The 27,931-nt window shown below is 53.9% G+C and overlaps 8 protein-coding genes across 8 annotated transcripts; 5 read left to right on the top strand and 3 right to left on the bottom strand.

The window, feature by feature from the left end:
* Positions 1-121: 121 nt before the first annotated feature.
* On the top strand, positions 122-4,368 carry AB675_6709 (DENN domain-containing protein; the record flags this gene model as incomplete). The annotated part of the gene is made up of 2 exons (XM_018147018.1): positions 122-3,048; positions 3,099-4,368. The coding sequence occupies 2 exons, from the start codon at positions 122-124 to the stop codon at positions 4,366-4,368; spliced, it is 4,197 nt and encodes a 1,398-aa protein (XP_018003247.1).
* Positions 4,369-5,195: 827 nt separating this feature from the next.
* On the bottom strand, positions 5,196-7,525 carry AB675_6708 (Protein BZZ1; the record flags this gene model as incomplete). Its single annotated transcript, XM_018147017.1, has 3 exons — positions 5,196-5,593; positions 5,684-6,363; positions 6,420-7,525. 3 exons carry the CDS (start codon positions 7,523-7,525, stop codon positions 5,196-5,198), a joined length of 2,184 nt encoding a protein of 727 aa, XP_018003166.1.
* A 560-nt stretch (positions 7,526-8,085) lies between these two features.
* Positions 8,086-9,788, top strand: AB675_6707 (ATP-dependent RNA helicase DBP5; the record flags this gene model as incomplete). The annotated part of the gene is made up of 3 exons (XM_018147016.1): positions 8,086-8,396; positions 8,446-8,943; positions 8,990-9,788. 3 exons carry the CDS (start codon positions 8,086-8,088, stop codon positions 9,786-9,788), a joined length of 1,608 nt encoding a protein of 535 aa, XP_018003574.1.
* A 272-nt stretch (positions 9,789-10,060) lies between these two features.
* Positions 10,061-10,686, bottom strand: AB675_6706 (Free methionine-R-sulfoxide; the record flags this gene model as incomplete). The annotated part of the gene is made up of 2 exons (XM_018147015.1): positions 10,061-10,611; positions 10,659-10,686. The coding sequence occupies 2 exons, from the start codon at positions 10,684-10,686 to the stop codon at positions 10,061-10,063; spliced, it is 579 nt and encodes a 192-aa protein (XP_018003564.1).
* Positions 10,687-11,361: 675 nt separating this feature from the next.
* AB675_6705 (uncharacterized protein) lies at positions 11,362-12,222 on the top strand (the record flags this gene model as incomplete). The annotated part of the gene is made up of 1 exon (XM_018147014.1): positions 11,362-12,222. One exon carries the CDS (start codon positions 11,362-11,364, stop codon positions 12,220-12,222), a length of 861 nt encoding a protein of 286 aa, XP_018003610.1.
* Positions 12,223-14,636: 2,414 nt separating this feature from the next.
* On the top strand, positions 14,637-18,955 carry AB675_6704 (Dedicator of cytokinesis protein 1; the record flags this gene model as incomplete). Its single annotated transcript, XM_018147013.1, has 2 exons — positions 14,637-16,034; positions 16,088-18,955. 2 exons carry the CDS (start codon positions 14,637-14,639, stop codon positions 18,953-18,955), a joined length of 4,266 nt encoding a protein of 1,421 aa, XP_018003629.1.
* Positions 18,956-21,428: 2,473 nt separating this feature from the next.
* On the top strand, positions 21,429-22,850 carry AB675_6703 (uncharacterized protein; the record flags this gene model as incomplete). Its single annotated transcript, XM_018147012.1, has 3 exons — positions 21,429-21,807; positions 21,856-21,995; positions 22,047-22,850. 3 exons carry the CDS (start codon positions 21,429-21,431, stop codon positions 22,848-22,850), a joined length of 1,323 nt encoding a protein of 440 aa, XP_018003208.1.
* Positions 22,851-25,031: 2,181 nt separating this feature from the next.
* AB675_6702 (Multistep phosphorelay regulator 1) lies at positions 25,032-25,639 on the bottom strand (the record flags this gene model as incomplete). Its single annotated transcript, XM_018147011.1, has 3 exons — positions 25,032-25,287; positions 25,344-25,495; positions 25,628-25,639. The coding sequence occupies 3 exons, from the start codon at positions 25,637-25,639 to the stop codon at positions 25,032-25,034; spliced, it is 420 nt and encodes a 139-aa protein (XP_018003205.1).
* Between the last annotated feature and the right edge of the window lie 2,292 nt (positions 25,640-27,931).

Genomic DNA, 27,931 nt, shown 5'->3' with positions numbered 1-27,931 from the left:
GAATATGGGAGAACAAAGCGATCCTCATTCTGTTTGAGCATCCTTGCATTAAGCCATGCTTCATTAAATATGAAATCACTGCAATTTTTGGACTTCTAAATAATCCATCTTTCAGCCGCTCATGGCGCCAGCAGAGAAATCGCGAGCAATCGACACCTCAAATCCGCCATTAGCTGATTATTTCTGGATTGCTGGCGTGGACAGCCAGCAACTTCTTGACGCCTATAAGCCGCACCGGTGGTCCTACGAAGGTCCCGAGGCTCTTGGCGTTGGTTCTGATCTCTCTGCCGAAGCGCCCATACAAGAAGATGTTGTTGCGGAATTGGCTGCAACATCATCGCCGCTGCAGTCTCCCCGGACTAATGGCCACGGACATAAGCGGAAAGACTCGTATCAACGATTGTCTGACTTGTCTGGAGAAGCCCGAAGTTCCATTCAGTCACTAGAGAATGGCACAACGCACAGCCGCAGCAGCAGCATGACCATAAAGGCCGCCACGACTTCGATCACCAATGGCGGCGGCAACAGCGACAAGCGGATGTCCACTGTGATCAGCGATCTGGACTTCGAAAATGCCATGCAGAAATTTACGAATGACCGAGAGTCGTTCTTCCTCGACCTGAACTTCAGCAACAACGCCACTACCAACAAGGCCAAGTCACGGGCGTCAAGGTCGAGACCACGCACGCAGAAGATAGTCTCACAGGATGTGGAACCAGTTCCAAATGGTCTGAGTCGTCATCTTGGTAGCGTGCGGAGACATTTGTCGGTGAAAGACTTGTCGAGCTCGAAACGACAGCCATCAATGGCGCATCGGATGTCAACACGAACCACCAAACGAATCAGTAGCTACAATTCTGTTGTGCCCAGCCCCGAAGCACTTCGTTCCTCGCCAGAGCAGCACCCTTTGCGCCGAAAATTCGAACCCGTGCTGCTCGACAGATACCCACGTTCAAGCATGGCTGATGAGATGTCGAAACGGGACCGGATGCCAGAGTATCTCCCTATGTTCGCGTTCCCAAATGATATAAGTATTGTTTCTTCAGATAGTCGACCGCACTCAACATGGCATGAATTCTCCATGACCGCCGGAGACAACACCAAAATTCCAGCAGTGTGTATAATCGTATACATCCCGCTCAAGCGTGAGACTGCCGACGAGCTAGAGCAACGATGCGAAGAATGGCGACGTGCAAACATGACCGAAGCCGAGCGAGAAATGGCGGCGTCGCTCGCGGAAAGACTCGCATTGGAGCGTGCGAAGCTATCACAGTTACTCGCCAGACTTCCCTCTGTCGAAGGCGACGCGAGACAAGACCTAGAGGACGAGATCGGTACCGTGGAAGAGAGAATTGCGGTCATGGCAGATATGCTGCGACCACTGCGCCATGGTGCCGCATCAAGGATCGATGGCTTGACAGACGATGATAGCACTGGACTATGGATACCTCGAGCATACGGGGTTCTTGGCAAAGATCCTTGCATGAGCTCCTTCTTGCGACAATGGCTACGTGCAGTCGCAGTGCCAATGCATGATGGATCCATTCTGAGGGTGCCCGCTTCGTCCCCTCGGATTGGCATGTGGCAGCCATTGGAGCAATATGTTCATGTGCTCTGTTCGTTGGCTGCTCGTCCTACGACGTCCAAGACTCAGCTCGATCTCAAGATAAGAGAACTACACCTCTACGCCAAGAAGGAAGCACACAACGAACTTCCTGGCGCAAGGACGACCGATCTTTGGCCTCTTTTCCGAGCGCTGACGATTCCAAACATCATCGTACTGCTAGAGTACGTGTTGTCCGAGTCGAGGATTATCCTGATTTCGTCTCACACCTCTATGCTGCAACTTGTCAGTCGTGCCATGCTAGAGTTGATCTGGCCGTTCAAGTGGGCGGGTGTCTACATTCCTGTGCTACCGAGTCGGCTAGTACAAGCGCTCGAAGCCCCGTGTCCATACATTTGTGGCATCGATCGCAGCTATGAAAAGTGGGAGCTGCCAGAAGATGACTTTGTGCTTGTCGACCTCGACAAAAACGAGCTGCAGAGCACTGCTCATCCGCCGGCACTGCCTAAACAGATACGACGGAAGCTGATGGCCCTGCTTCATCTCGCAGCGCCGCATCACCATAGTTTTGGCGTCACTCCAGGTCCCCCAGTATACGCAATTGAGACATACCCCTACAATTCCTTTGCGGCAGACCATCCGTCGGTGTTCACGGGCATTGCGCAGTCAACGAATCTCAGCAAATTGGTCAGCCTCTCTTCAACGATGTTTGGACCACAAGCGGCAGCAGACACCATAAGGCGAGCTCCTATTCTCAATGCATTCTTAGCCAACGGCCCGACGAGGGCGAAGTCCACCGAGCGGCCACGCACTGCGTCCACGGCTAGCCGCCAACCACCTTCACATCCAGATTCAACATCGCCTGTCACAAGTAATTTTCCGCCAGCACCTCTGACACCTACCTCCCGCAACGACTCAGGCTATGCACTTCAGACATCGCTCCGCGAGAAACGATCAGGCCACTTTGATTCTCACTCGAAGCGCAATCCATCCATGTCTGGGCTATCCACTCAATTTTCGTCAATGGGCATGCGCCGGAGAGGTTCGCAGCCTTTCAACGGCAGCACTGCCTCACCAACAAGCCGCCACAACGCATCACCCTCAACCACTTCGATCTCGCCAGCAGATTACTATCCTTCTCCCTACCAACAACAGATCCCGCCTACCTCGACGTACGCGCCTTCAACCTATGCTCAGTCAACTCTTGCCGCCTCCACCATCATGCCCCATCTCCACGTCCAACCTCCGCCCGTCAGCAATAGCGCCACCACGCAATGGATCGAGGGGCACATGCTGCTTCGCCGACCTGCCACTGAAGGCATGTCGACCTGTGTTCTCTGCGACGAGAGGCCGAGCCTGGCACTTTCTTTCGTTGTCAAGGCTGCGGCTTTGTTGTGCATGCTACGGCAGGATCGGGTGGCAGTGGCTTCAGCTGCGCGTCTCAGATCACCGTTCCCTGCCCTTCCGCCTTCTACCCAGATCAGGTCCGGGCTAGCTTCGTGAGGATGTTCGCTGCGCTTCTGTACACTTACAGGAAGTATCTCGTCCCGATAGCAAATGCGTCCATCAATGGCAGTGGGACTGGAAGCGCCTCTTCCAGACGCCAGGTATCACAGCAACCACCTGCCTTGAAGGGTAGCAGTAGTCTGGTTGCCAAATTTGATCTGCCCGCGTTCACACGCTCTCTCGAGCGCGACCACGGCGAATACATCACCATGCTAGGCAGTACTCAAGGTTTTATGGAGTTTGTTGGTGAGAGGGAGGTCAGCAAGGACACACTGAGCGAAGACGATCGCGTGAGGATTCAGCTCTTCGATGCTATCATCCTGGCCAAGGCGAAGCGAGGCGGCAAAGCACGATGGGGCATGTCGCGCGGCCCGAGTCTGGGTTCAGGATTGATGTCTTCCGCCAGCAGCGGTGCGAGAGGTGTGTTTGGGAGCAGAAGCGTGAGTAGCAGCGCCACGAATGGAGCTGGGTACGATAGTGGGGGTAATGGCGCGGATTTGCTCAACGACACATCCACCCATCAGTGGCGGCCGGTGGCGGCGCCGGGTTCTAGTAGTGACAAGCCTGACATCAGTCCTCAGGCGGCTAAGGGGAGGGAGTATCGACAGATCATTAGTCGTGTGCCTGCGACTTTAGAGGAGGCGCTATTCCCCGGCTCTGCTACGACGTCCTCGAGAAAGAGTGTAGGAAGCAGCAATCGAGTACCGAGCCTGCCAAAGCTGCCGGATCCGAGCAAGTGGAGCGTCAAACATGGGGAGGGAGAGCAACCAACCACGATCAACACTGTCAGAAACTCGTTCGCGTCAACCGTGGCAACCGACAGAGGACAAGCTGATCCAGATGAGCAAGTGCCGCCTGTACCTGTGGTGCCGGCAGAGAGCAGTAGTAGCGCGACCGGTACGTGGGGCAAGTCGGGTCCGCCGCGAATATCAGCATCTCCTGCAACGACAGAAGCAGTGTCGACCGCCAAAGAGAAAGACAATCACAAACGCGGCAAATCCTCCGCAACGACTGCTTCGACCAATACCACAAAAATGGCCGCGGCCGCAGCTGCTGCTGCAGCAACGTCACTGAGGTCGCCGACTTCAACCACCGCTCCGGCGGGAGAGATGAGGACGCCAAAGAAGAAGTCTTCGGGTATGCGGAAGCCGGCGCCTTTGCAACCGACGACTGGGGCAGCAGCGAAGGAGCGGGCGGTCTCTGGGTATGGGAGCAGCAATCCGCCAAGGAGTCCGGCGGCTGAGCGCGGGATGAACGGTTTGGGGATGCATAGTCCTGTTGTGGATCGATTTGAGTGAGAAGCAGGATCAGAAGATGAGGGAACAAGGGGAGTGCAAATGCAGAGCAAGAGCGAATGGTTTCCTTGCGATGTTGGCAGAGTGTGTCTTGGATTAGGAGTGTCCTAACTCGCCTTGATCGGCGCGTTGATGAGATCTGCGTTGGGATGCAGCAGATGTCAGGATACACCTGAAACTGGCGCCACTGTTTGCCACATTGGACATCTAGGGTGGGTTGAGGAGCATTTGGATGGCATAGTCGAACACCTGACGATAATGGGTTTGGTAACAGGCAGATCAACCGCAATCAGTTCTGTCAAGCTTAATTTGCATGTACAGAAAAGCGATGACGTGTATAAGACTTGCCGCATGTACAGGACTATGTCCGTAGTACCCACAGAATTTGGAAATCGCGATCTTTGGCATCCAGCAGGTCTGGGGATAGATGATAATGTGTCAACCGGCCCGTAATTGTGCCTGCCGTCAGAGACGCGAAAATATTCCTTGTCAACCGGTCTTTACTGGAATGATGCCCTTTCGTTGCGATACACTTCCGCTCTCTGAATTTCCATAATGGCTCAGCCAGACGACGAGGGCGTTGCAGTGAGCCGTGCTTCTGGAACGTGCTTCTAAAATACCCTCGCAGGCGGACTTTGTTCGCGATTTGCACTGAGACTGCTTGTTTTGACCATATGCGCAGGCCGTGGGCTCAACATATTGCATAGCTATGCACACGACATGCGTCAGATCTTGTTCCTCTCATGACTCGCCGCCCTCGCATCGAGCCATAGATTTCTTGCCGCCAGTTCACTCAGGTACTTTCCTCCGGGTGGGGAGGTACGCCTCAACTACGAAACCTCCTGTATATAAGCAGCAGGCACGCTTCCCCTGCCGCCTCCGTCCCCGACGCGCTCGACATCTGCCCACCCGTCGCCAGTTCCCATGCTGATGAGAATGAAGCGCTCGCCTTCCTCCATGTCGAATTCTAGCTCACTCTGCGCGTTGTATGCGTACATGGCCTCGACGTACTTGACCTTCTTGGCACCGCGCCTGGGCGCCACGGCGGGGCCCTTTTTCTTTTGTTGGGAGAAGGAGGCGAGGCTGGCGGTGGATTCAGAGCGTGAGGAGGCGGGGCGCGGGGAGTGGTTGTTGTTCGAGGAGATGGCGGGTGCGAGCTCTTCGAGGTAGGCGGTTGGGACGACGCCTTCGGTTCCAGACGGGCTAAGTATGCGGGTCCAGCCGCCGTCTGTGGTGGGACAAGGTGGTCAGCACTGTTTATGTATGATGTGACCGGGTAGGCCTCTGGGAAGGGAAGGAAAAAAGGACATAGACTCACCGTCACCTTCGAGGATCATCACCTCCTTGCCTTCCTCGATGCTGACTTCGCCATCGTCGCGCTTTTCATAGGCGTAGAGCATGCGGCCTCGCCTTGACCCGGTCGACGGCGCGTCGTCTGGTGGTGGCGCACTCATGTAGGCTGCTGGTGGCGGCGCGACGACTCTGTTGCGTCTTGTGCCTCCAGCTGCTGGGGCTGCTGCTGTGGCGGATAACGGTGATTGGATCTCTTGCGTGGGTGTGGTGACTGTCTGGCTCGTCGACAACGTCGAAGATCGGGGCACAGCTCCGGACACCGATCTCGTTGCGGAAGCAGCATAGCCAGAGGCGAGACTGTTCATGGTGTCCTGCCTTGTTAGGGTAGGCATGCTCCCGTTGGTCGTAGCTGGTTGTTGTGGCGCCTCGACTGCTGCGCTCGCGGCGGCCTGTCGCTCGGCTTTGAGCTTCTTACGCTCTTCTTTCGTCTGCTCTCCAGGACAGTCTGCAGGCACTTTCATCTGGCATTTGCTGTGGCAGGTGAAACCACATTCTGTGCAGATGAAGCCTTTGGCGGACAAGCCCCATATTCGATCGCCACAGAAGTCGCAATTTGTGGGGAGTTTAAACGTCTCTGACTTGAATGGGTGGCTTTTACCATACATGCTGAGATCGCTACTACTGACGTGATGGTGCTTGTTTCGACTTCGGCGGTTAGTCTTTGCCTTTCCAGGGCATGTAGCTCTTCCTGCACAGAGAACTGGGATCTCAGACAGTCCGACTCATCTCGCTTGTCTTTGCCGGCACGGATGTTCTCTCGGGCCTTCTTCACATTGTCTAGCTCCCGCTGCTTAGCGGTACAGTCGGACTTTAATGTTGAAACCAGTGGTTTTGATTTGGACAAGATATTGCGAAGAAATACCTTGGACGTGTCGTCCACTGCCATTGCATCCGAGTCGAGCCACACGGGCGAAGGTTCGAAGACAAAGTCTGGCGGATCCTGCCACTGGACGGTATTGTGATGGCAGAACATGCCAGAGTCGAGACTTGGGTCGTTTCGTGGAATCTCGTTGGCGAGGTGAGTAACATGATCTGCACTTCGCTTCATGGTCGCCATCTCTAAAGCAGCAGCGACGGACCAGATGTTGTTGAGCTTGGTCACCCTTGTTTCGTTCAAGTCCTGTAGCGAGTCCAACAGCACTGGAATATACTGGTGGTAGTAGCATTCCTTCAGCTTGTTGGTGACATTGATGCCGATCAAGTAGGTGTTCTTCACGTTGTTCATCTCCATCAATTGCTGATTGTACGCATTCTGGGCCTTGCCCTTAGACGAGTCGAAGGAAGACTCAGTCTTCTTCCTTTTGCTTTCCACTTCCTGACAAGCACTGTCGTACTTGGTCTTGTGCCTCTTCAATTCCGCATAACTCGAGTCGCGTTCTTTGATCAATTTCGTCTGATAGTCGGAGTGGCTCTTCCGTAGATCCTCCAGCCTTTGCTGCGTGTATGCTAACGGATTCGCTACCTGGCTAATCAAATCTCCTCCGAACCTTTGGTGCTCGTTCGCTCGCGCCTCAAGCGTCGACAGCTGTGTCGTCCACGTCGTCAGAGATGCGGATTCGAGAGAGCCAGGCGTCATGGCCGGGTTGTCTCCAACGGTCAAGTTGCTGGACCGCTTGTTCTTCTTGTCATAGTACTTCTTCGCCAGCGCTGTCAGCTTCGTGCTGTACTCCTTCTCGATGGCTGCTCGCTCCTCGTAGAATTCCTTAATCTCGGCAAGCCATGAAATTCCGTTGGCAACCCAGTTGTCCACCGGTTTGTAGCCATCTTTGATCGTGGCGCCGAAGCTCACTGCTGCGACCTGGGCCATTGTGGTGGAGGTGGGAGACGTGAACGGCCGGGACCATGGTGTGAGGGTGCTTATGCGCCCATATCGGGCCTCAGGAAGGCCTTCATTGGCTTACTGGTCTCTTCGATTGTCACCAACTCGTAGTAGTCAGGGACGCGCAACGTTGGAGAACTGACGAGGGCAGGACAGTCTTTGCTAAGGAATATTGGGTTGCACTGCCCATTCAGAGTCTTGGTCACCGGGAGGTCCCCCGCATTTTAGCCGCCACGGGTGTCCTTTCAGCGCCGAAGCCACTAACCCCCGAACAGTTTAGGCCGGTCGGTGCCTAGAGCCCCGCCACGGCCATTCACTGCATTGCGGGCAATTTTTTGGAGAGGACAAACAGTAAATATCCAAATAATTCCTACAGCGCCCGCCCTGGCCATTATTCGCACCTACCACCATATCCTGTTCTTCTCATTTCTTTCAATATCTCGGGAGCACTCTAGTACCGTCACTCGCTCTTGCCACGACTTTACCACCTGACTCGGAAAGTCCAGCTTCCAAAACACCTTACCCCTCGTCGGCCAACGGTGCACACCATGTCGACAGAGGACGCCCCGGGTGGCTCCCTCGCCGATCGCATCTCAAAAGCCGAGCCTTCAAGTCGCTCTTGGGCTGACGAGGTCAACTCACCACTCGATGCGCCGTCCTCAGACGTGCTTCCAGCACCCGACAGCAGAGACAAAGCCGCTGAAGACGCCCCTACCGACCAGACAGATGGCGCCAGTGCACCCTTCGGCGGGTCTGGTCTTCATGAGCCCGAATACAATGTCCAAATCAAGTTGGCCGACATGCAAGCCGACCCGAACAACCCTCTTTTCTCCGCTACCACATTCGAGCAGCTAGGATTGTAGGCAGACCACCATACTCACCCAACACCATGCTAATTACTACCTCAGGAGTCCTGAGATCCTCAAAGGAGTCGCTGCTATGAACTTCCGCAAGCCTTCAAAAGTCCAAGAGAAGACGCTGCCGCTGCTACTGCTCAATCCTGCCACGAATCTCATCGGTCAGTCGCAGTCAGGCACAGGCAAGACGGCCGCCTTCGTTCTCAACATTCTCCACCGCATCGATCTCAGCACACCCCAGCTCCAGAAGACTCCACAAGCCTTAGTACTGGCTCCAAGCAGAGAACTTGCGAGACAGATCCAGGGCGTCTTCAAACTCATGGGCACATATATCGAGGGTCTCGTCGTAGAAGCCGCCATTCCGACAGATGTCAAGGATCGCAATCGCAAGTGTGAGGCCTCGATTGTCGTAGGCACTCCGGGAACCGTTATGGACATTATCGGAAAGCGTATCATGGATGCGCGACAAATCAAGGTTCTGGTCCTCGACGAGGCCGATAATATGCTCGATCAACAAGGCTTGGGAGACCAATGCATACGTGTCAAGCGGTAAGTCTTCCCCTATGGGAGTAGAGTCACTTCTAACGAACTCTAGCTTTCTGCCCAAAGAATGCCAGATTGTCCTATTCTCTGCCACATTCCCCGACAATGTCGTTAGCTACGCCGAAAAGTTTGCTCCTGGCGCCAACCAGATGACTCTGAAGCACGAGGAGCTTACAGTGGAAGGCATCAAGCAGATCTACCTGGACTGCGACGACGAAGCCGCCAAATACGATGTACTCGTCCGCTTCTATGGCTTGCTCACCATCGGATCCTCCATCATCTTCGTCAAGACGAGAGAGAGTGCCCAACAAATTGAGCAGCGCATGACCGCAGAAGGGCACAAGGTCGTTTCGCTCACCGGTGGATACGACGGTTCTACGCGTGACGCCATCATCGATGCCTTCCGCATGGGTCAGGCCAAGGTTCTTATCACCACCAACGTCCTGGCTCGAGGCATCGACGTCCAGTCGGTATCTATGGTCATCAACTACGACGTTCCATCGCGCTTCTTGGGTAGGGGCCAATTCGAAGCCGATGCTCAGACCTACTTGCACCGTATCGGTCGGACTGGACGTTTTGGACGTGTCGGAGTGGCAGTCACTTTCATCAGCAGCAAGAAAGACTGGGAGTTGTTGATGGAGATTCAGAACTATTTCGGCGTTGAGATCGCGAAGGTGGCCACTGATGACTGGGACGAGCTGGAGGAGACCGTCGGCAAGATCATCAAGAGTTCGAGAGCCGGTCGCAACTTCACAGACGGAGCAAGATGCAGATGTGATGTGGCTCCAGCGAGCCTTCCCGCAGAGCAACAAAACAGTCAGCCAGAGCCCGCCTCAGGGTATCCCGAGTGATGTGATTTGCTATGGCCATCATGCCGAAAGAGGATCTCAGGAAAAAGATTCAGCAATCAAGGAGGGAGAAGAGCATAGCAGCGCAGCATCGGCTCATGCCCACAGCATAAGCCCAGGGCGGGCTTCGTGATCTTTGGCGAGGCTCAACAAGGACATTCGGCCATTGAAATGAGATGCTAGACGATACTGTCCAGGAGGACTCCGAAGATGCAATATGCAGAAATGATGATACCCAAATGGCTCACAACACCGAGTCCAATTTCAAACCTGCTTCACCAGTCACAACTCTTCGCAAGTAGCTCTGCCAGCCTTTCGAGACCCTCCTTGTCATCCTCATCGAAGCCGCCAACCTCTGCACAATCAATATCGATTACTGCGACTACTCGGCCGTCGACGAGAACCGGGACGACAATCTCGCTTTTGCTATCGCCATCACAGGCAATGTGACCGGGAAACTCCTCCACGTCCTTCACCAATACAGTCTTCTTGTCCTGTGCCGCTGTTCCGCAGACGCCGGTGCCGAACTTGATTGTCTGGCAGGCGACTTTGCCTTGGAACGGGCCGAGGATTAATTCCTTTGCATCTGACCCATCTGAACCAGCGCTTGTCTTGGTTGGTGGGGTCTTGTTTAGCGTGTAGAATCCAGCCCAGTTGACGGATGATGTTGGGGCCGGAAGGGAGTGATAGAGATGCCAGAGGAGAGATGCCGCGTTGGCAGTTGCAGCGACCCAGTTTCGTTGGTCTACGACGAGAGAGGCGAGGGACTCGTGGACGTGGGCGTAGGCAGCGGACTTTGTGGTGAAGGAAGTGAAGTCGGCGGCGTCTGCGTGGACCTAGGTTGGTAGAAATCTGTTGGCGCTTCGTTCTGACTGTCCATCCGGTGCTTTCCTGCCGCCATCCTGACTTGTCCTCACTTGATACCGTATGCCTGATTCACGCGTCCACTGGGTAAAACAAGAGCGCCATGACTTACCATGATGACGCCTATCTGCCTCTCCCTCTGGCGCGGCCTGACCGTCCGACACTCGAAGCCTGCTTCTATGCGCACTTCGCTTCTTCTCTCACCACTGATTGTGCCCTCGATATGATTCGCAAGGTGTGCGAATCCGTCATCAACAGCAAGACACCATGTGGGTGTCTGAAGTACTACTGACGCTGTTCCCAAGCAGGTTAGCGACCCGCGAAAATCTTCGTGTCCGGCGAATGGGAACAATTGCGCCATTCTCGGCGCCGTGGAGAGCGGAAGTCGGGCTAACCTCACTTTATGGTTCAAGCTACGAGTTATAATCTTTGTAGATGCAGGCGTGGCCGGCCGTCATAGACGATGGTGAGTGGCCTGTGAGAGGTGGTCAGCTACGTAGGTAAGACGTGACCTGTAGGATGGCGCGTTGCTATTAGAAGCACTGGAGGTGCTGTGTGACGAGAGAGGGGTCCTGGTGCTGATGCCGTGATCGTCTATATGAAGACTCTCTTCCTGCTTGAAAATGCTTGAAGATCCAGCTGCAACGCTGGTCCCCTCTCCAGTAAACGCCTGCACAAGCAGTACAGCACGAGCGGATCCCTGACCACCACCATGTCCTGCGCCGCCTGCTTCACCGGCACGCCCCAAACCGCAACGCCTCGAGGCACCTACTCCCACCTCTACGGCTGTCGCACGTACACCGCCACGCCAACCGACCCGCATCCTAGCGGTAGTGTAATCCTCTACCTGCCCGACTTCTTCTCCCACAAACTCCCCAACAACGCCCTCCTCTGCGACGCCTATGCCGGCGCTACCGGCTGCACGGTCGTCTTCCCAGACATCGTCATGTGGGGCGGCGTCGATCCGTCCTGGATGCCCTTGTTCGAGGTCTTTTATGGCACTGAGCCTGTGAGCTGGTGGTGGAAGGTTGTGTGTGCGGTGAGACTTTTGCCGATGGCGCCGCAGTTTCTGCTGGGGATGCCGGATCGCGCGTATCCAAGGGTGGTGGCGTTCGCGAGGGCACTCAGGGATGGCATGGGGGAGGAGGCGAAGTTGGGAGTCGCAGGGTTTTGTTGGGGTGGGTTTGGGGCGACGGTTTTGTGTAAAGAGAAATATTTGGGTCTGGATGGGGCGGAGAGGAGGTTGGTGGATGCGGCGTTTACGGGCCATCCGTCCAAATTGAACAGTCCGAGGGATGTGGTTGAGGCGGTGGGGAGCGGGGTGCCGTACAGTGTTGCTGTGGCGGACATTGATTTTATGTTTGATAAGAAGGTGTCGGAGGAAGCAGAGGCGGCGTTGAGGGGAAAGTATGGGAGCAGTGGGGAGGGTGGAAAGGTGTGGGAGTTGAGGGTCCATGAGGGCGCGCATCATGGCTTCTGTGTCAGGGCGAGGGAAGGAGTCAAGGCGGATGAGCAAGGGCGGGAAGCGGCGTTGCAGCAGGCGGTGGAGTGGTTCAAGAAGTATCTGCTTTGATTTCTGCGAATGGCAGTCACGAGGGCATTTTCCAAAATTAAGACATCTATATCATTTTTCGTGGCAATGTAATCGAGAGGAGCTAGTTTGTTACTTCAAGCGTTGCCAGTTGTGCCAGCCGTCTCCTTATCCCCGTGTATATCTCCCCTTCAGGTCGAGATTGGCGGTCGACCATTCAGGCCTTCTCGACGGAGTGCTGTCGTCGCCGTTCGTCAGCGTCGCCCGATGCAGTGGCTGACCGAGTTCATTCCCAAGTAAGATTCGCTATCAATGTTCCTTTGACTGCTTTGCGCTTGATGCATCAAACTGTCGTTCTGAGTCTTGGTAGAGTCCTGCCAAAGCCCAAGGTTCAGTCTATATACTGGACGTGTTTCGCGAAGTGGACACGGTTTGCGGATCGGCGGACAGCCCTTTTGTCGTCCTTAGCAGCTTGATGTAGCCAGGCTTCGACAGCCGCTTGCCGACGCTCTGCGTCCCTCGCATACTGCTCCTGTCGGTATCTTTCTTCGAGTTTCACACGCATCTGACTGCTGCGCTGACGAGCCACGCGTGCGCGGGACATCTGCAAGAACAAAGGAGCAATTGGGGCGTCAAAATTATCGGTCGAGTCATAAGAAGAGCTGTCGTCGTCGTCGTTATTATCATCGCTGCTGCTGCTGCTGCTGCCTTCATCGTCGATCACGCTTGGTGAGACTGACTTCGGGACGATGGGCGGCTTCGCCTTGGTTCTCCTTCCCCACAATTTCCTGAACCAGGAGGGCTCTCTGGTGCGGCCTGAGAAAGGCTTCGACGGCGTCGACGTTGTTGGTTGTGAGAAGGACTCAACATCCATGAGGTGCTCATTATGTTTCGTCCGAGCTGCCAAATTGCGAAGGCATTTCTGCTCGTAGCGGCTTGCTGTATCCTCCATCGTTTTCTCCATTGCGTGAACAGTGGCGCCGTATGTCAGCGAAAGAGTCAGGCCTACGACAACGCAGATCCCTGTCAGAGGTTCCGGCATGATGTTGGGATATGTGTTGAGATGTACCGTTATCGATGATCAGGAATCTTGCTATGTCAGCTTCGTTCGTGATGATGGTGAAGAGGGAAGACTCCAAGCCATGAGAGAAGAAATCTGCAAGGGCATAGGTGTTCCGCCCATGATCTAAGGTACTCGAGCTGAATCGTGGTACGCCAAGCTTCGGACCGGGAACCTACCATGCTCAGACATCTCGAAGAAATTCCGCTGGTATATCTGTCGTTCCGACCTTGGCAGGATCCATCGTGCTGAGTGTCATTTGTGCTGCTAAGTATTATATGTGCGCGCATCGTTTGTGATTCCAGCAGACTGCGACCGACCAGCCAGGCGGCACTTAGCACTGGCCCTTGAACCGCGGAAGGACTAGAGATAAGCATAGGGTTGCCCATGACTTCGCGGGGTCGCGACCTTGGTCGAGACGCAGCCGGCTCAGGAAGGCGTAGTGGGAGTCTTTCGGTGTACGGGCACGTCGTGCCTGATCCTAGATCGACATGGAGGCATATAAGGCAATGGACGCGCTACCTTACCTCAAACTGCGGTAATCAATGTGCATGTGACTTACATACCTGCTATCGCTCTGGACGATCGCTGTCTGCGTGCCACCGACCAGTACACCAGTGCCATTGATAGTCTGCGCACTCGCGTGTAGGCCTGATAAGAGCTTGAATATCACTATTGTCTTTGCCAGGGCGCGTCGGGCTGACAGTGCCACCTGTCTTTCCGCGCACTGTGCACAACTCTTTAGGTTTCGATCCAGCGCGCGCACTCACGCGTCAGGACCGAATTGTGGCCCAGAAATGCCATCTAACGCGGCACCGTAGGTGATGGAGGCTGGATACAGGCGAACGATTAACGGTCGCATGAGCAGCGCTGTTGGGTAGGGTTGCTTTTCGCACGCTTCCGAAAATGCACAGCCGGCGGCGCAGTTGCGCACCTGTTTGTGCAAATAGTTGGACATTGCTAGGAGAGTCGAGGAGCTCTTCAATGCCGTAGCAATCGAGTGCGACGGTGGAGTTTCACGCTCCGAGTCGCTAGCGCGCGGAGAATCCTTGCATTTCAGACGTCTTGGCGCTAGTATTCAACTCCCTAGAGCGCGAATCCATCCAATTCATATATTCCACCCACCCGCCATATTATCTCAACAATTCTGACATTCAAATCAACGAATGAGCAGAAGATGACGCGCCCCCATTGATGCTTAAACAACGACTTCGCGATGAACTGAGCGATCGACATACATTCAGCGAAAAGATCGCGGTCGGACCTTCCTCCGCGTGCCTTCGGACACATCTAGATCGCGGACCACCCCTCATTCCAGTAACCTCATTTCGGAAATCTTGTCAGTCAATACGATCGCAGAGCAAGCCGCGTGGGACAGGGTGGTGGGCGGACCACCATGCCGTGGCGTCCCCTGCCACTGTCGTATGCAGTGGCAGTTTACCCTTTCCAGTCGCCAGCCTCACCAATCGAGCTACCTTTGCAAATCGGCGACCAGCTCTATGTGATCGAAGAGGGCGGCATCAATGGCGAATGGTGTCGAGGGTACCTGCTTGCGCCACTCTCCTTGGTGGCTGCTCTGACAACAGAGGCTCGGTCAGCAAGCGACAGCCGGGTCTACTCTGGCATCTTTCCACGATGCTGCATCGAATTTCGCGAAACGCTCGCTGGTGTCGTCTCGCACGAGAATGGCGATGCTATCAACGGTGAAAGACCACCAGCGCCGGTTCCTATGCTGAAGATCGGCGACGAAAGCCCGACCTCTACAGCTGAGCCTCTCGTTGACGAGATATCAAGTTGTTTACGAGAATGGTGCAACCTGCACCTACCAGACTTGATATTGCAGCAGCAGTACGAACTCCTGGACGAAGTTGCTGCGATTACGGGCCGCCTTGACTATGCCCGGCGGCAGTTGCTACACGATGTTCTTACGATACAGGAGCGGAGAGCGGTGCGGGAGATGGCTGTATGGGATCTTGTGCGAGGCAACAAGATGCTGAACGGCGAGGTTATCGTGCGCGACGCAGAGCAGCAAGGACGCCTTCTGACGGCGGATGACTCTGCTATCGAACTGTCCAAATTACAGTCGGTCATGGGCGCACTGAACGATCCGCCGATCGACAAGGTCGAGGTCACAAGCCTGCATCATGCTTTGGTCGAAGCGAAGAGCATCGGCGGGACCGAGCTGGACTCGGTCATGCTCAACTTCGGCGTGTACGAGCTGACTGAGGGTGGTGCGCTACAACCTTTCTCGGAGATGTACAGCGCACCAGCATCGTCTAAGCTAAAGACTCTGTTTGCCGACTTCAATGCCCGCGATGTCGCGCAAGACGGGCGGCTTTTCTTGGTCGTGAAAGCCGTGACCCCTGAACCACCACGACAGGGGCCGAAGCAGATGATGGAGGAGACACCGACAAGAAATGGCACTCTGGTGTCGAGAAAGGACAGCATACTGAATCGGCGGCGGTCGAGCTTGATGTTTGGCTCGAAGCGAAAGCCCTCGAGTGAACGACCGCAAGTTGGGAGTGACGGGCGAATCGTGCGAGAGAAGAGCCTTAGCAATCCCGCGACGCCAGTGATACCAGAAGACAATGGCCAGCCAAGGTCTCCGAAGCCTGTCGGACCTCCTATACCACGGACAGTGGCAGTTGCCGTGACGGACATTGCGCATACTATTCGAGCTGCTGGTGCGGAGAACGAACCTTTCGATCTAAAGCTGTGGAGTCCCTCACAGAGAAGTGATGAGGATATCAGCGACTTCAACCCGCTCGTGGTCCCCTTCTTCAAAAGGAATTCCGTTGACGGCTATGCATCGTGGCAACGATTGCCGCAGCTGCAGCTGACCGTGAGACCATATACGGCGCCGGTCGCGAGAGTCTCATCACGAACAACCCCACGACTATGTTTGGGGTGTGTCAGTCGAAGAAGATTGGTTTCTCGGAGGCTCCATCGAAGACACGTTCTGACATCTACCTCACGCTATCGAGAGCCAATATTGCGCAGGGAGCACAACTGTCACACCCTGAGATCGGACCTACGCCAATAAAGCCGTCTAGCTTGCTCAACATGCAGCTCACCATGGAGGTACGGGACGTGACAGGGCGACGAGTAGAGCAATGTATACACGTCTCCTCGAACAGCGTAGGTGTCACCGCTTTCCGAACAAATGCTGCCGAGCTTGGATCCGATTGGGACCAAACGGTGTGTCTGCGAATACCAGCTGCTCGTGTGCCGGAATGCCACCTGGTACTGAGTATCGCGGACGCGCCAGAGTTTCCATTTGCGTTGGCGTGGATGCCTTTGTGGGACAAATCAGCATTTATTGCAGATGGCAAGCGATCACTGATCTTGCACGCCTATGACAAAAGCACTTCGAGCATAAACAGAGGCCGCGGCGCCTATCTCTCCCTGCCTTGGGACTACAAGAACTATGCTGCAGGGCACGATGGAGTCAGGGCCATTCTCGCGTCTCTCGAAATCAGCACGAAGCTATGCAGTACGGAGTTCTCACAAGATCGCGTGCTTGTCAGTCTTATCTCGTGGAAGCACGCCTCTTCGGTGCAGCTCATGGATCTGTTGCAGAAACTTGTATTTGTCCCAGAGATCGAGATTGTAAAGCAGCTGAACGATGTGCTCGACGCGTTGTTCGCGATTCTTGTACACAAGTCTGGAGAGTCCAAGTTCGAAGACCTGATCTTCAACGACATCGTCTTCGTCCTTGGGATTGTCCACGATCGGCGCTTTAACCTTGGTCCTTTGGTGGAGCAATATGCCGATAACCACTTCAACTCGCCATTCGCGGCATCATGTCTGATCCGGAGCTTCACAAGACTGTTGCAGAGTGTCTCAGATCCGCAGAGTGCGCGAGATATGCGAGCACTGTTCAAGGTCGGCAAGCAGTTCTTGAAGCTTCTGATGGCCTCATACCAGCAAAGAAGGAACAGCAGACACAACAACGACACAGACAAGAAGCACGCCACGTTCAAGGAAGACATGCAAGTCATCTTATTCGGTCTGCAAATGATGATGCGAAGCGAAACGCCGGCGCTTGTCGGCAGCAAGACATTGTTGACACAGAACTTCCACAGCTGGCTGCCGGAGTTGCTGAGCGCCTACAATAAAGACGAGGTCATTAAGATTGCCGTCGGACTTGTTGAAGCAGGTGACGAAGCTGAAGGCAAACTAGTCCTCTATCGTCTGTTGATGATTCTCAACTACACGAAATTGGACCAAATATGGGTCGAGCCGAGAGATAGGGCTATCCTGGTGAAGCAGTGTTTGCGATGGCTCAAGCCGCACTGGACAGTCAACGAATTGACCACAGACTGGAAAGAACAGCTTCGCCTATGCTGTTCGATTGTTGCCGAGCTGTGCAGATTTCCCAGTTCGCAGCTGTACGAGTTCTTACCATCGGTCATCTCGACGTATTGCTATGTTGCTAGCGAGCCCAGCATCCACTCCAGAACTCTTACGATGCTGTTTCCCAACACATATCCGCTACCATCACGGACGGCTGTTACAAATGAGCACTTTGACGAAGTGCTGCTCGAATTATCTGCATTGTTGGCGACCATAGGAAAGATGAAAGCGCCGTCGCTGCCTAAGTCTCTGCGAAATGGCGGCGTCGATCAGTACATCTCATCCACGCTGAGTGTTGTACGATCATTGCTGAGCAACGATGCCTTTCCAGCATCTTGGCTGAGTTTGCATGTGTACCACCACTCCGCTGCGTTGAACATACTGCGATATCTAGACGGTCTTCTGAACACACATTTCATACCGGACCCCGAACAAGCTGAGAACTTCGACATGGAACTTTGGAAGACGTATCTCGAGACTCTTCTGAGCCTCATCTCGTCACCGGCATTGACGCTTGAATCCTTTCCCGAGCAGAAGCGGCGAGCTGTATGGAAAATTGCTGGCGATCTACGACAGTCTGGAGCAGACTTGCTCCGACGCAGCTGGGAAAACCTAGGCTGGGAAGCAACAGATGACGATCTACGACGCTACAACATCCGACGACTAGGCGGCTATCAGGTGCAATACGTGCCTGGTCTCGTGGGCGCAGTGCTCGAATTATGTCTCAGCATGCACGAGGGCCTCCGACGAGTAGCAGTGGAGATGTTACAGACGATGATTGTCAGCGAGTGGGCATTGAGCGAAGACCTGGACTTAATCGAAACAGAATTCATCGGCGCTCTGAACAGCTTGGCCAAAACAAGACGCCTTGACGCATATGAAGCAATGGGCCGAAAGCTGTGGGTCACAGAGCTGCTGAATCTGTTCTCCACCATCGCGAATCAACCGGACGATGCACTGTGGACAGCGCTAGAGGAGCTGGTCTCAACTGTGGATGAGCTCATCGATCTGATAGCGGTCAACGAAGAAGACAAGCATGACAGCACAGGCGCAGCAGCTGCAGCCGGCTCTGTTACCAGTGACAATCACACAGAAGTTGGGTCGGGAGGAGCGCGCAAGAGTATGGATGGGCTGAGCAGCTCACGAGGGACTCGGGAATATGGCGTTAATGCTCTTGAGTCTTTCAAGGCACTAGCGGCGGAGTACGAAAGGACGGGAGACTACAAGAGATTGGCGAGGGTCCACCGCAGCATTGCGAGGATTCACGAGACTAGAGCGAATGGGCGTGCGCCTAGTGCGTTGGGCGTCAATGGACATCATCATCATCACCTTGAGGGTGTTGACGACGATGACGATTGAGAGATTTCCTATCGCAACATGTACGGTTTGCCAGGTGGTGGTCGTTGTCGGTTTTGCATCCGGACTAATATGATTGGTTCCGGGTTTTCTCTTTGAGGCAGGATACCCCCTTGAGTTTTGTGTACTGCGGTCAGGCAATTTCGAGCTCGGAATATGAGTTGGTCGCTTAGAGTCGAGCATGTGGTCTGATGACGAGAGTGATCGAACCTCGATTGGCAGACTTGCTCCCAGACTCGGACATGCAGAGGAGGGCTGAGTTGGCAGAAAAAGATGAAACACAGCAAATGCAAGTTAATTGGGGGCGGATTGGAGCTTCGCTTCTTTAGCTTGTAAGCAACGAATTATTTGAGAAGACCTGACTGCCGTCAAACATGTTCTTGTGCCTGGTTCCTGGTACACTCGGGTACTGCAAGTGCTGCGCGTTTCTGATATGGACCAAGATATTTAGTGGCTGATGTTAGGCAGATTTGAGAGTTTCGGAGGACTCCATTCGAACCTTCCGTGTTTCCTTCCAGAAGAACATGAAACACCCAAGGATGAGCTTGCGATTGTAGAGAACAGTGCACCGCCTCAGCCATGGCAAGAGCTGCACTGATTACGACGCGGTCTGTGAGTGCGCTTTGGTGGGCAAATGCGGAAGGGCTATCCTGGGTAGCAACGATGAGATAGTTCCTGCCCATGTAGGCACGGCCGTCCTCGCAGCGAGGACCTCAATCGCATCCTGCAAGAAAGAAGGCTACATGTACGTACATCACACATGGCATGCCTGCGCGAGAGCGATAGCAAACGCACTTAATTCCCACCTTGATCTCGTATGTCATCAGCTGTGTTGTGGTCGATGTGATCTCAGTGCCGCATATGCACTCGAGGCACTCCAGAGATTGCGCTGACGATTGCAATGACGATGACGAGCATGGAAGATTGCGAGAGGACCAGCTAATTAGCCAAGCGATGGCTTCTTTGGCTTCTGGAAGATGAGATGGTGGTGTAGTTTCTCGGCAAGCTATAGTGGGTACCTTGGTTTCCTTTCCTTCCATGACCTTTCCAGAAGGCGACCAGGGGCGGCCGTAGCGCAGCAGCACAGAGGAGTCGTTCCTGCACCCATGCCTGCAGGCGAGCAGACCTACTAGTAGTAGTACTCATCTTCATCCACCTCCGAAACCCTCATCAAGACCACACCCGCCAGCAACTCCCTTCTCACTTTTTGTTCACTTGCCTTTCGAGCAGCTACACCTGCAATTGTTACGACCACTCCCTTTGATGATTTTTGTTTGTTGTTTACGAGATACCCCCAGGCTTCCTCGCCATCGTTCTACACAGCGTTCTGCTACAACTCAGTAATTTACAGCCTAATTCGCGATACCCTCAACACGCCTATGCCAATACCATAGATCCAAATTTACGCAACGGACACCAGCCTCCCGCGCATCATTACATTCGGCGAGATCTGAACGCCTCATCGTCGACCTGATATAGACTTGAGGCATACAGTGTCTGCGCCCTCTCGAACCCAGCACTGCGAACTCCTGGTGAGCGCAGTTATACAGACCATCCACCACAACCCACCCACAAGCATCCGCTGCCTTGAGCATCACGTCTGATCGGGCTCGTTGTCCATCAGTGTCATCACCTCTTCGTCAGGCATCACATTGCGATCACAACTTTAGACGGCTATCACAAGGCAAATTCCAGCACTTCGCCTGCAAGACATCTGATATCGTCTTCCTATGCCCTATCGAATATAGCCGATATCTCTGGCGGCCCTAGAAGTCGGCTCACTTTGTCTGAAATCCACCGGTCTGCGAGCAGAGCGCGAAAGATAAAGAAATCGACGTCAGCAGACCGGAACTGGATACAAAGGGAAATAGGTGACGACCTTTGAGTACACATTCTTGCAATAATTGGTCAACGGCCGCGTTCTTTATACCGTCAGTATTCTACAAGCGAATCATCGAGAGCTGGGCCTTTCATTTGACCGATTTGGTCGGCGAGACTTGTCTCGGAAGGGCATTGATTGCACGCCAAGCACTCATACCGCACGCGTTGCCCTTGCCTTGTTGTGTTTTGCCGCATTCCTGGGCCCATGCTTCAATCCCAGCGTAGGGGCCCCTTTCTTCATCGACTCCATCAAAATCACCAGGGCACAATATCCCTCCTCAATCCGACCTCAAAGGTTAGTTCCCATCTTTTACACTTTCCATCTGGCATGAGTCCAGTGTTCCGAAGGCATGACTGCGAATAGCTGCCTCGCTCGGCCATTATCAGGTGGATATTCCCCAGACGACGGCGATATATTAGACTTCCAAACCGTCTTTTGTGTTGACGTCAATCCCAAAGTCCTTCTTTGCACTTTCCAAGCCCGCACGCACAACATGCTGACCAAAGCTGCCATGCAGGACTGCAAACAGACCGCTCCCGTTGGGACAGTCGTGCACTACTCAGTACTGATACCTGGTCGAGTACTGCATCACTTATGCCAGAATCACGCGGCATGGAGATCGGAGGCCTTCTCAACAGCCGGCATGCTACGGCTCCAGACGGCCACCTGAGACACCATTTGCATCAAACGATGCATCTGGACACATCTTCATATGCCCAGATGAACCACCATAGATCGAATCAGCTGCATGATTTTGGATCTCTGGGTCATCATTCTTTGCCGCCGCAAACATCATCACAGATATATCAAAGCAATTACGAGGCCCATGCACAGAACCACAAACAGGAGCCATTGGTCGACGATGATTACGATGTGTCCGATTCGAAGACAGAGCCAGCTGCCAAGAATTTCCCTTGCTCTCATGCCAACTGTGGCAAGAAATTCGCTCGTCGAAGCGACTTGGGCAGACATGGTTAGTATTCTGTCCCAGGATTTCAGCTCCAGCTGACCTTTCATACAGAGAAGATTCATACAAATGAGCGTCCTCATGCCTGCCAGTATCCTGGCTGCGATAAACGCTTTATTCAGAGATCGGCTCTGACCGTTCATGGAAGAACTCACACAGGCGAAAAGCCGCACGAGTGTGAAACGTGCCGCAAGGTGAGCCCCAAGACAATCAGCTTGAGATCCAACGACTGACAACCCGCACAGCCATTCAGCGATTCAAGCTCGCTCGCTCGTCATCGGAGGATACATACTGGGAAACGGCCTTACAAGTGCAAGGAACCTGCCTGCCAGAGAACTTTCACTCGCAAGACGACGATGAAGCGCCACATGGAGCAAGTCCACCCGGGGCTTGACACTGAAGTCGGTGGACAGGATCATTCCAGAATCTCGAACGACTCTGGCTCTTCTCGTGGTACCACAGTCTCGCCCGGTGAACGACCCCTGTCCGCTTCTCCCATGGAAGACCACGTTCAAATGGCCACCATGCAACGCTCTGCATCAGACCATGCATACCTACCACAGCCTTCGCTACCTCCTCACATGCGGACCGACTATCCGACTCAGTATTCGCCAAGATCAACGCCTTCGCTCAGCGGGCCTTCACTTGCTAGCCTTACCAGCAATCCTCAGAGCAAGCCATCGCCCACCTCTCATCCGAACCCGTTTGGCCCACCTCAGCCACTTGAACCGCCCGCGAATGGGATCGCTAGTGGCAGTGTTTCTCCACACATGGGTTGGGGCTCACCAAATCCTGGCAGTCCGGGTGGTCTTCACAGCTATGATTATCCCGATAGCACATTTGGAGCGCCATCACTGTTTTACCCTGGCAATGGGATTCGCCGGCCCCAGAGCACGGAGCCAGAGGATTACGGCATTCGTCCCAGAGGTTCGCATGCACACGCGCATGCTTTGGGGCATGTCCAGAATCCTGTCTCGATGCCTATGACTGCAGACTGGTCACAAATGCCCTCACTGCACGACATCAAGCAGGAGCGGTATGTGATGTAAGGCTGTCTCTGTCTGCTCTCTAGCCGACATCTGCGAAGTGGCTACATCGACTTGACTTGCTTCTTCGATCATGAAGCTCCCTGTCGACAATCTCATTTCATCTCAACAACTAGACACTTTCTAATCTCCACGAAGATCACTCGCTGGCGGAATTACTTGATCATCCATTCACCAACAACAATTTCAATTCTTCCAATTGTACGAATAGACACGAATACAAAACTTCAGCATTTAGTGTTTGGATACCGGAGGCGCGCTCGCTGGACAGAGCTGTCGTGGAGGAATGGTGCTTACAGTAGCAAGGCGTTGGCAAGGACTTGGGTACTGAGTTCGTCACTTGAGAGAGGCAGACTCGCGACAGCAATTACATAGAGCCTGAGTGCAACGCGAGCTTCTCGCTTCCCTCAACGGAGGACGGGGCACACTTAGCAAGGCCATACAAAGGCTTTAGCACACCGTCATCAACCGTTAAAGGGAGCACAACAAAGTCGCACCAGGAGAGCACATTCCATTCTCCGTCTCCGTCTCTGTCTCTTGCCCATCGTTTCTACACTGTAAGTAATGGTGATCTCTGCAAGGAAATCACCACCAATCGTTCCTGCCGTAGAAGGTGCATGGCCAAAAAGGTGCCAACTGGCGGCTCCTGCTGCAGACACAGCTTACCAAGGGCGGCCGGTGCGATCACCGTAAGTCGGTCGCTCTTGCTGCAGACAACGTCTGATAAGGCAGGTGCGACTGCTGTCAGTCGGTCGTTCCTGCTGCTGAAGAGTACGTACGTACCGAGGCAAGCGCGATTGAGGACAGTCGGTCGCTCCTGCTGAGAAACAATGTCTAGCGAGGCAGGTGCGACTGCCCTCAGGGGGTCGGTCCTGCTGCAAACAGATGGGCCTATCGAGGCAGGTGCAGTTGCTGTCCAGTCGGTTGCAACTACTGCAGAAAGTGTCTAGCAAGAAGGGTAGGTGCGGTTGTCATCAAAGAGGTCGCTCCTGGCTGCAAGAGGTGCTCCGCGCGGCAGGTGGGATTGCCCGTCACCATGGTCCCTGCTGTCGCATGTGCAAAATGGGGCAGCTGCGATCGTGTTCAGTGAGTCGCTTCCTGCTGCAGAAAGTGCTGGGGGCGGTAACTACGACTGCGGCCCATTCAGTCGCTCCGGCCCACTCAGTCGCTCCGGCCCACTCAGTCGCTCCTGCAAAGGGAACTCCGTTTGACCAGGCAGGCGCGATGAAGGTCGGTCGGTCGGTCGCTCCTGCTCGCTCTTGCTGCGCTGCGGAAGGTATCCGGTGAGGCAGGCACGAATGCAGTCACTTGGTCGCTCTTGCTGCTGGGAAGTGCCTAGCGATACCTGTGAGTGCGGTCAGCTGATTTGCCAAAGGCTGCGTTGGGCTGTTCTATGACGGTTTCTCTGCTATGGTGGGCGCCTTTCAAGCAACCACTCTTTGACCATCATCATTGTATTGTGCAGTGGCCACCTTACTGTAGAGGAGTCGGAAGCCGAACGGTTTCGCCGATTCATGAGCTGGTGCCTGGCTTGGGGTTCCGCAGGGGGTTACTTAGCTGAGGCTGGGAGCTAAGGGCTATGGCATCGGTGCGAGGGCAGACTTGCATGGCTGGCTTTCTGGCAACGTGAGATAGGGAACGATGACAGCAAGTTCGCATGGCGCAGGCGAGGTAGCAATGGGTGTGCAGGAGGATAAGACCGACAGACGAGGGTGACAGAGGTTCGCAACAGGACCGCCGGCTTTGACCAAGAGAGACCAGAGCTGTACATCATGTCGCCCAGCTCAACTGGAAGTTGTTGTTGCCAGCGGAACCGCAAGCATCAGAAAGACAAAAACGACCACGGTAAGACAACTCCGGAAGACTCGTTGAGGTAAAGTGATTTCAAGATCTCTATGATGAAATGCTCAATCCTGTTGAATCGGCTTGCTGTGCATTACCGACTGCGTCGTTCTCGTCATGACTGTCAAGGAGGCTGAGATCTGTGGCTGTCCATGTGGGATACCCTAGTGAGGTGCGGGCTTCTGTGGTAGTGATTCAGGTCATGCAGGTCTGCATGAAATAGAGTGCACTACTGCAGAGCACTCAAAGGCTCCGAGCTGTATCGCGAATGCTGTCTCGAGATTGTTGTTCGCATCGTCAACTGCGAAATCCAGCGAGATGGCGACTGATTCGAGAAAATCGTTATGACTCGGCATAGTATTGCTTCATCAACTCGTTGACGGCGTTGTAAGCAGTCTTGCATTTTGAAAGACTATCGTTGATAAGCCGCAGGCATTTGTCCTCGTCTGGCTCGTCGACTTCGCCGGTTTCGTTCTTCTTGTGGCCATAATGTTGGATCTTTTCGCACTCATCGCGGACCTTGACAAAGCCCAATGTGGCGGAGGATCCTTTGAGGAAGTGACCCAGCTTTGAGAGCTCGTCAAGGTTCTTCGCTTTTCTGTGTGGAAAACTTGTCAGATTAATGTGACAGGTCTGATAACGGTATGAACGTACATCTCTGCATCCATTTTGTCGAACGTTTGATCAGCCTGCTCCAGAAACCCAAACACTATAGACTTCGAGAAGTCCCTATCTTCTTCTTCATCCATATCGAGGATCTGTGCGAATGTGGCCTTGTCAACCTGATCGCCGAAATCGAAATCGATCTATACGGTCCTTGTCAGCCGTACTCGTTGCCAAACGACGTCACAGTTGCTTCTGGTTAACCTAGCGTGTCTCAGAGGTGGCGCTGACCATCTCAGACAAAGGTATCGATGGCGACGGGAAAGAGAACTAACCTCGTCGGCCATCTTGAAGAATCAGGTGTGGTCAACTATGTGTACGAAGGAGGATGAGATGAATTGAGGCACAACTCCCAGTGATCCTCACAGTGGGAGAAGGCGCAGGCGGGTCGCTTGTCGATCTCTTCTTGTTCAGTAGGGTACAATGCCCAATGCCCAGGCGATTTTAGTAGTAGGAATGGTTTCCTGAAGCAGAAGAGGTAAAGTTAGCCTCCTTCTCGGATATCTCAACACCTGGACAGCAACCAACTTTGGAACGACAATAAGCTTTCCACAGATCTGAGCAAGGAAATGCACATGTGTCGATTGAAGCACGGGACAAGATCAATCAGATGCAGTAGACGAGTGGATAGAAGCGTGGAATTTTGAAGGTTGTGTGTGGCGACGTAGCCTCGGGGTTTCTGATTGATGGATTATGTTGTGAGGCTGGTTGAGTCCTGCTTGCCCACGCAGCGATAAGCTCTGAATAGTAGAAGCGTGACCACTCGACGTGTCCGGTAGCGAGGCCGCAAGAGTAAAATAAATTTGACTTGAGCTTCAGGAAGTCGGTGATGACATGCAGGGTCTGGTGGGAGATTGAGGCTAAAGGTATACATGAAAGCTTGGGATATGATGCCATTGGGGAGGGACAAGGCGGGGAGTGACAGCGGACAAGGAAAGATCGTCGTTGGACGTACCCGAGAAAGGCGTTGAACGGTGGCCGAACGTGGTACTTCGGCAGGAGTGCTTGGTGTTGCCTGATTTCTGGCAGGAGCTGTAGACGGCGGAGAGATGAGTGGACGAGTCCGGTCGGAGGTGAAGTAATGTGACGGATGAGGTGAAGTGCGGACAAGCCTCGCGATCTTGAACTCTCTCACCTGATCGGCGTGTACCGGTGTATCGTAGCAGGGATCGATGGCAGAAAAGGAAGTGATCTGTTGTACTGACCGAGGATGAAGGCAACCAGGGAAATGGTTATTAGGAGTACTAGGGATGAAGTTCTTTTGCCCGGATTGATGAGGCTCTGTCGGGTCCTGCCAGAAACAACGACCGGGACAGACCTTCCACAATGGACAATCGGGAGCACTGGTTGCAGAAGGCGCGCAAGAGTAACGGAGTAAGAACCACGAGGAATTGCTTGTGGTGGTCGTTCAAATCAAAGATGACTAGCAAAGCGGGTGAAAAAAGACCCTGGCTACCAAGCAATGTTTGAATCCATCCTAGTCCCCGCCGGCTTTGTGCGATAGTGGTGCAGGGACTCTCGGCTGGTGGAATGTGCGCTCTGCGTTAGGATTCTACTTGAAGCAGCTGCAGCCTTCTCAAACCTACGAACTCCCCGGCTAGCTGGCTGACTTGTAATTTTTTGCTCTTGCGAAAACAGCACATGAACTACGAACTTTTCACACCATGTATATCTTGTTGTACATCTACACAATACAAATCGAACGTGTGTGTGGGTGTAAGATGAGCCAGCGGGGATACTCAAGCACGTTTGCGTGGGAAGGGTGTCGCGAGGTTCCAACTGCTACGTCGTCGGTCTCATGCTCACCAGTTTTGTGGTGTTAAAAAACAATAGCTCGCATGCTTGAGTGCGGCAGATCGACAAAAAACTAACGTTGACTGGGATGAGCTCGGTTCAGAGTTGCAGCGATTCTCAGAGTCTCTTGCCATTCCCTGCGAATCGGGAGACACATTGGCCATGAACGGAGCCAGCTGACTAGGTTGGTTCTGTTTCAGTACGAACAGCCGTCTCGGGAAGCTTTGTTCTTTGAACGTTCGGTGAAGAGGCAAACACCAGGTGGTTGCTGGGAGGTAAACGCACCTTTATTGGACCCTGGTGGGGAGCGGACGAAGTTATTTCTCCCTTTTGTCTTTGCCGACGTCGTTGACGCACGGTGACGTACGATGAGATCATCGGCCCCAAAGGTTTGTGAGACCTCACCTCTGCTTTCTGTAACCGCACAGAGAATTGGACCTGACTTCGAGGGTGTATATTGGTGCGTGCATGTGAGCAAAAGTAATGAATATGGAGCGGTCGTCGCCTAGAAAGCCCCGGAGAACCCGTGGCAGCCACAATGCAAGGGAAACGAAAGCTGGGACCAGGCGAGATGGTGAGCCTGCATCGCGATGGCAGCCGGCATCGTATCAATTCATGACAGATGGAGTCACTGCAGACACTAGTCCATAGGCTTCCCACCATGATGCTGACGCACTATTACACGCGACTGGAAGCATACTTCCAGACAACGTGGCAACTACAGCTCGCAAACGCGAGCCCCCACTTACCCTGCAACAACAGCTTGGGTGTTGCTTCATCGAGTT

This window comes from Cyphellophora attinorum (genome assembly GCF_001299255.1).
Source record: "Cyphellophora attinorum strain CBS 131958 chromosome Unknown Contig5, whole genome shotgun sequence".
Lineage (NCBI taxonomy): Eukaryota > Fungi > Ascomycota > Eurotiomycetes > Chaetothyriales > Cyphellophoraceae > Cyphellophora > Cyphellophora attinorum.
The sequence above is the reverse complement of the archived record's forward strand: the minus strand, read 5'-3'. Positions and strand labels throughout refer to the sequence as shown.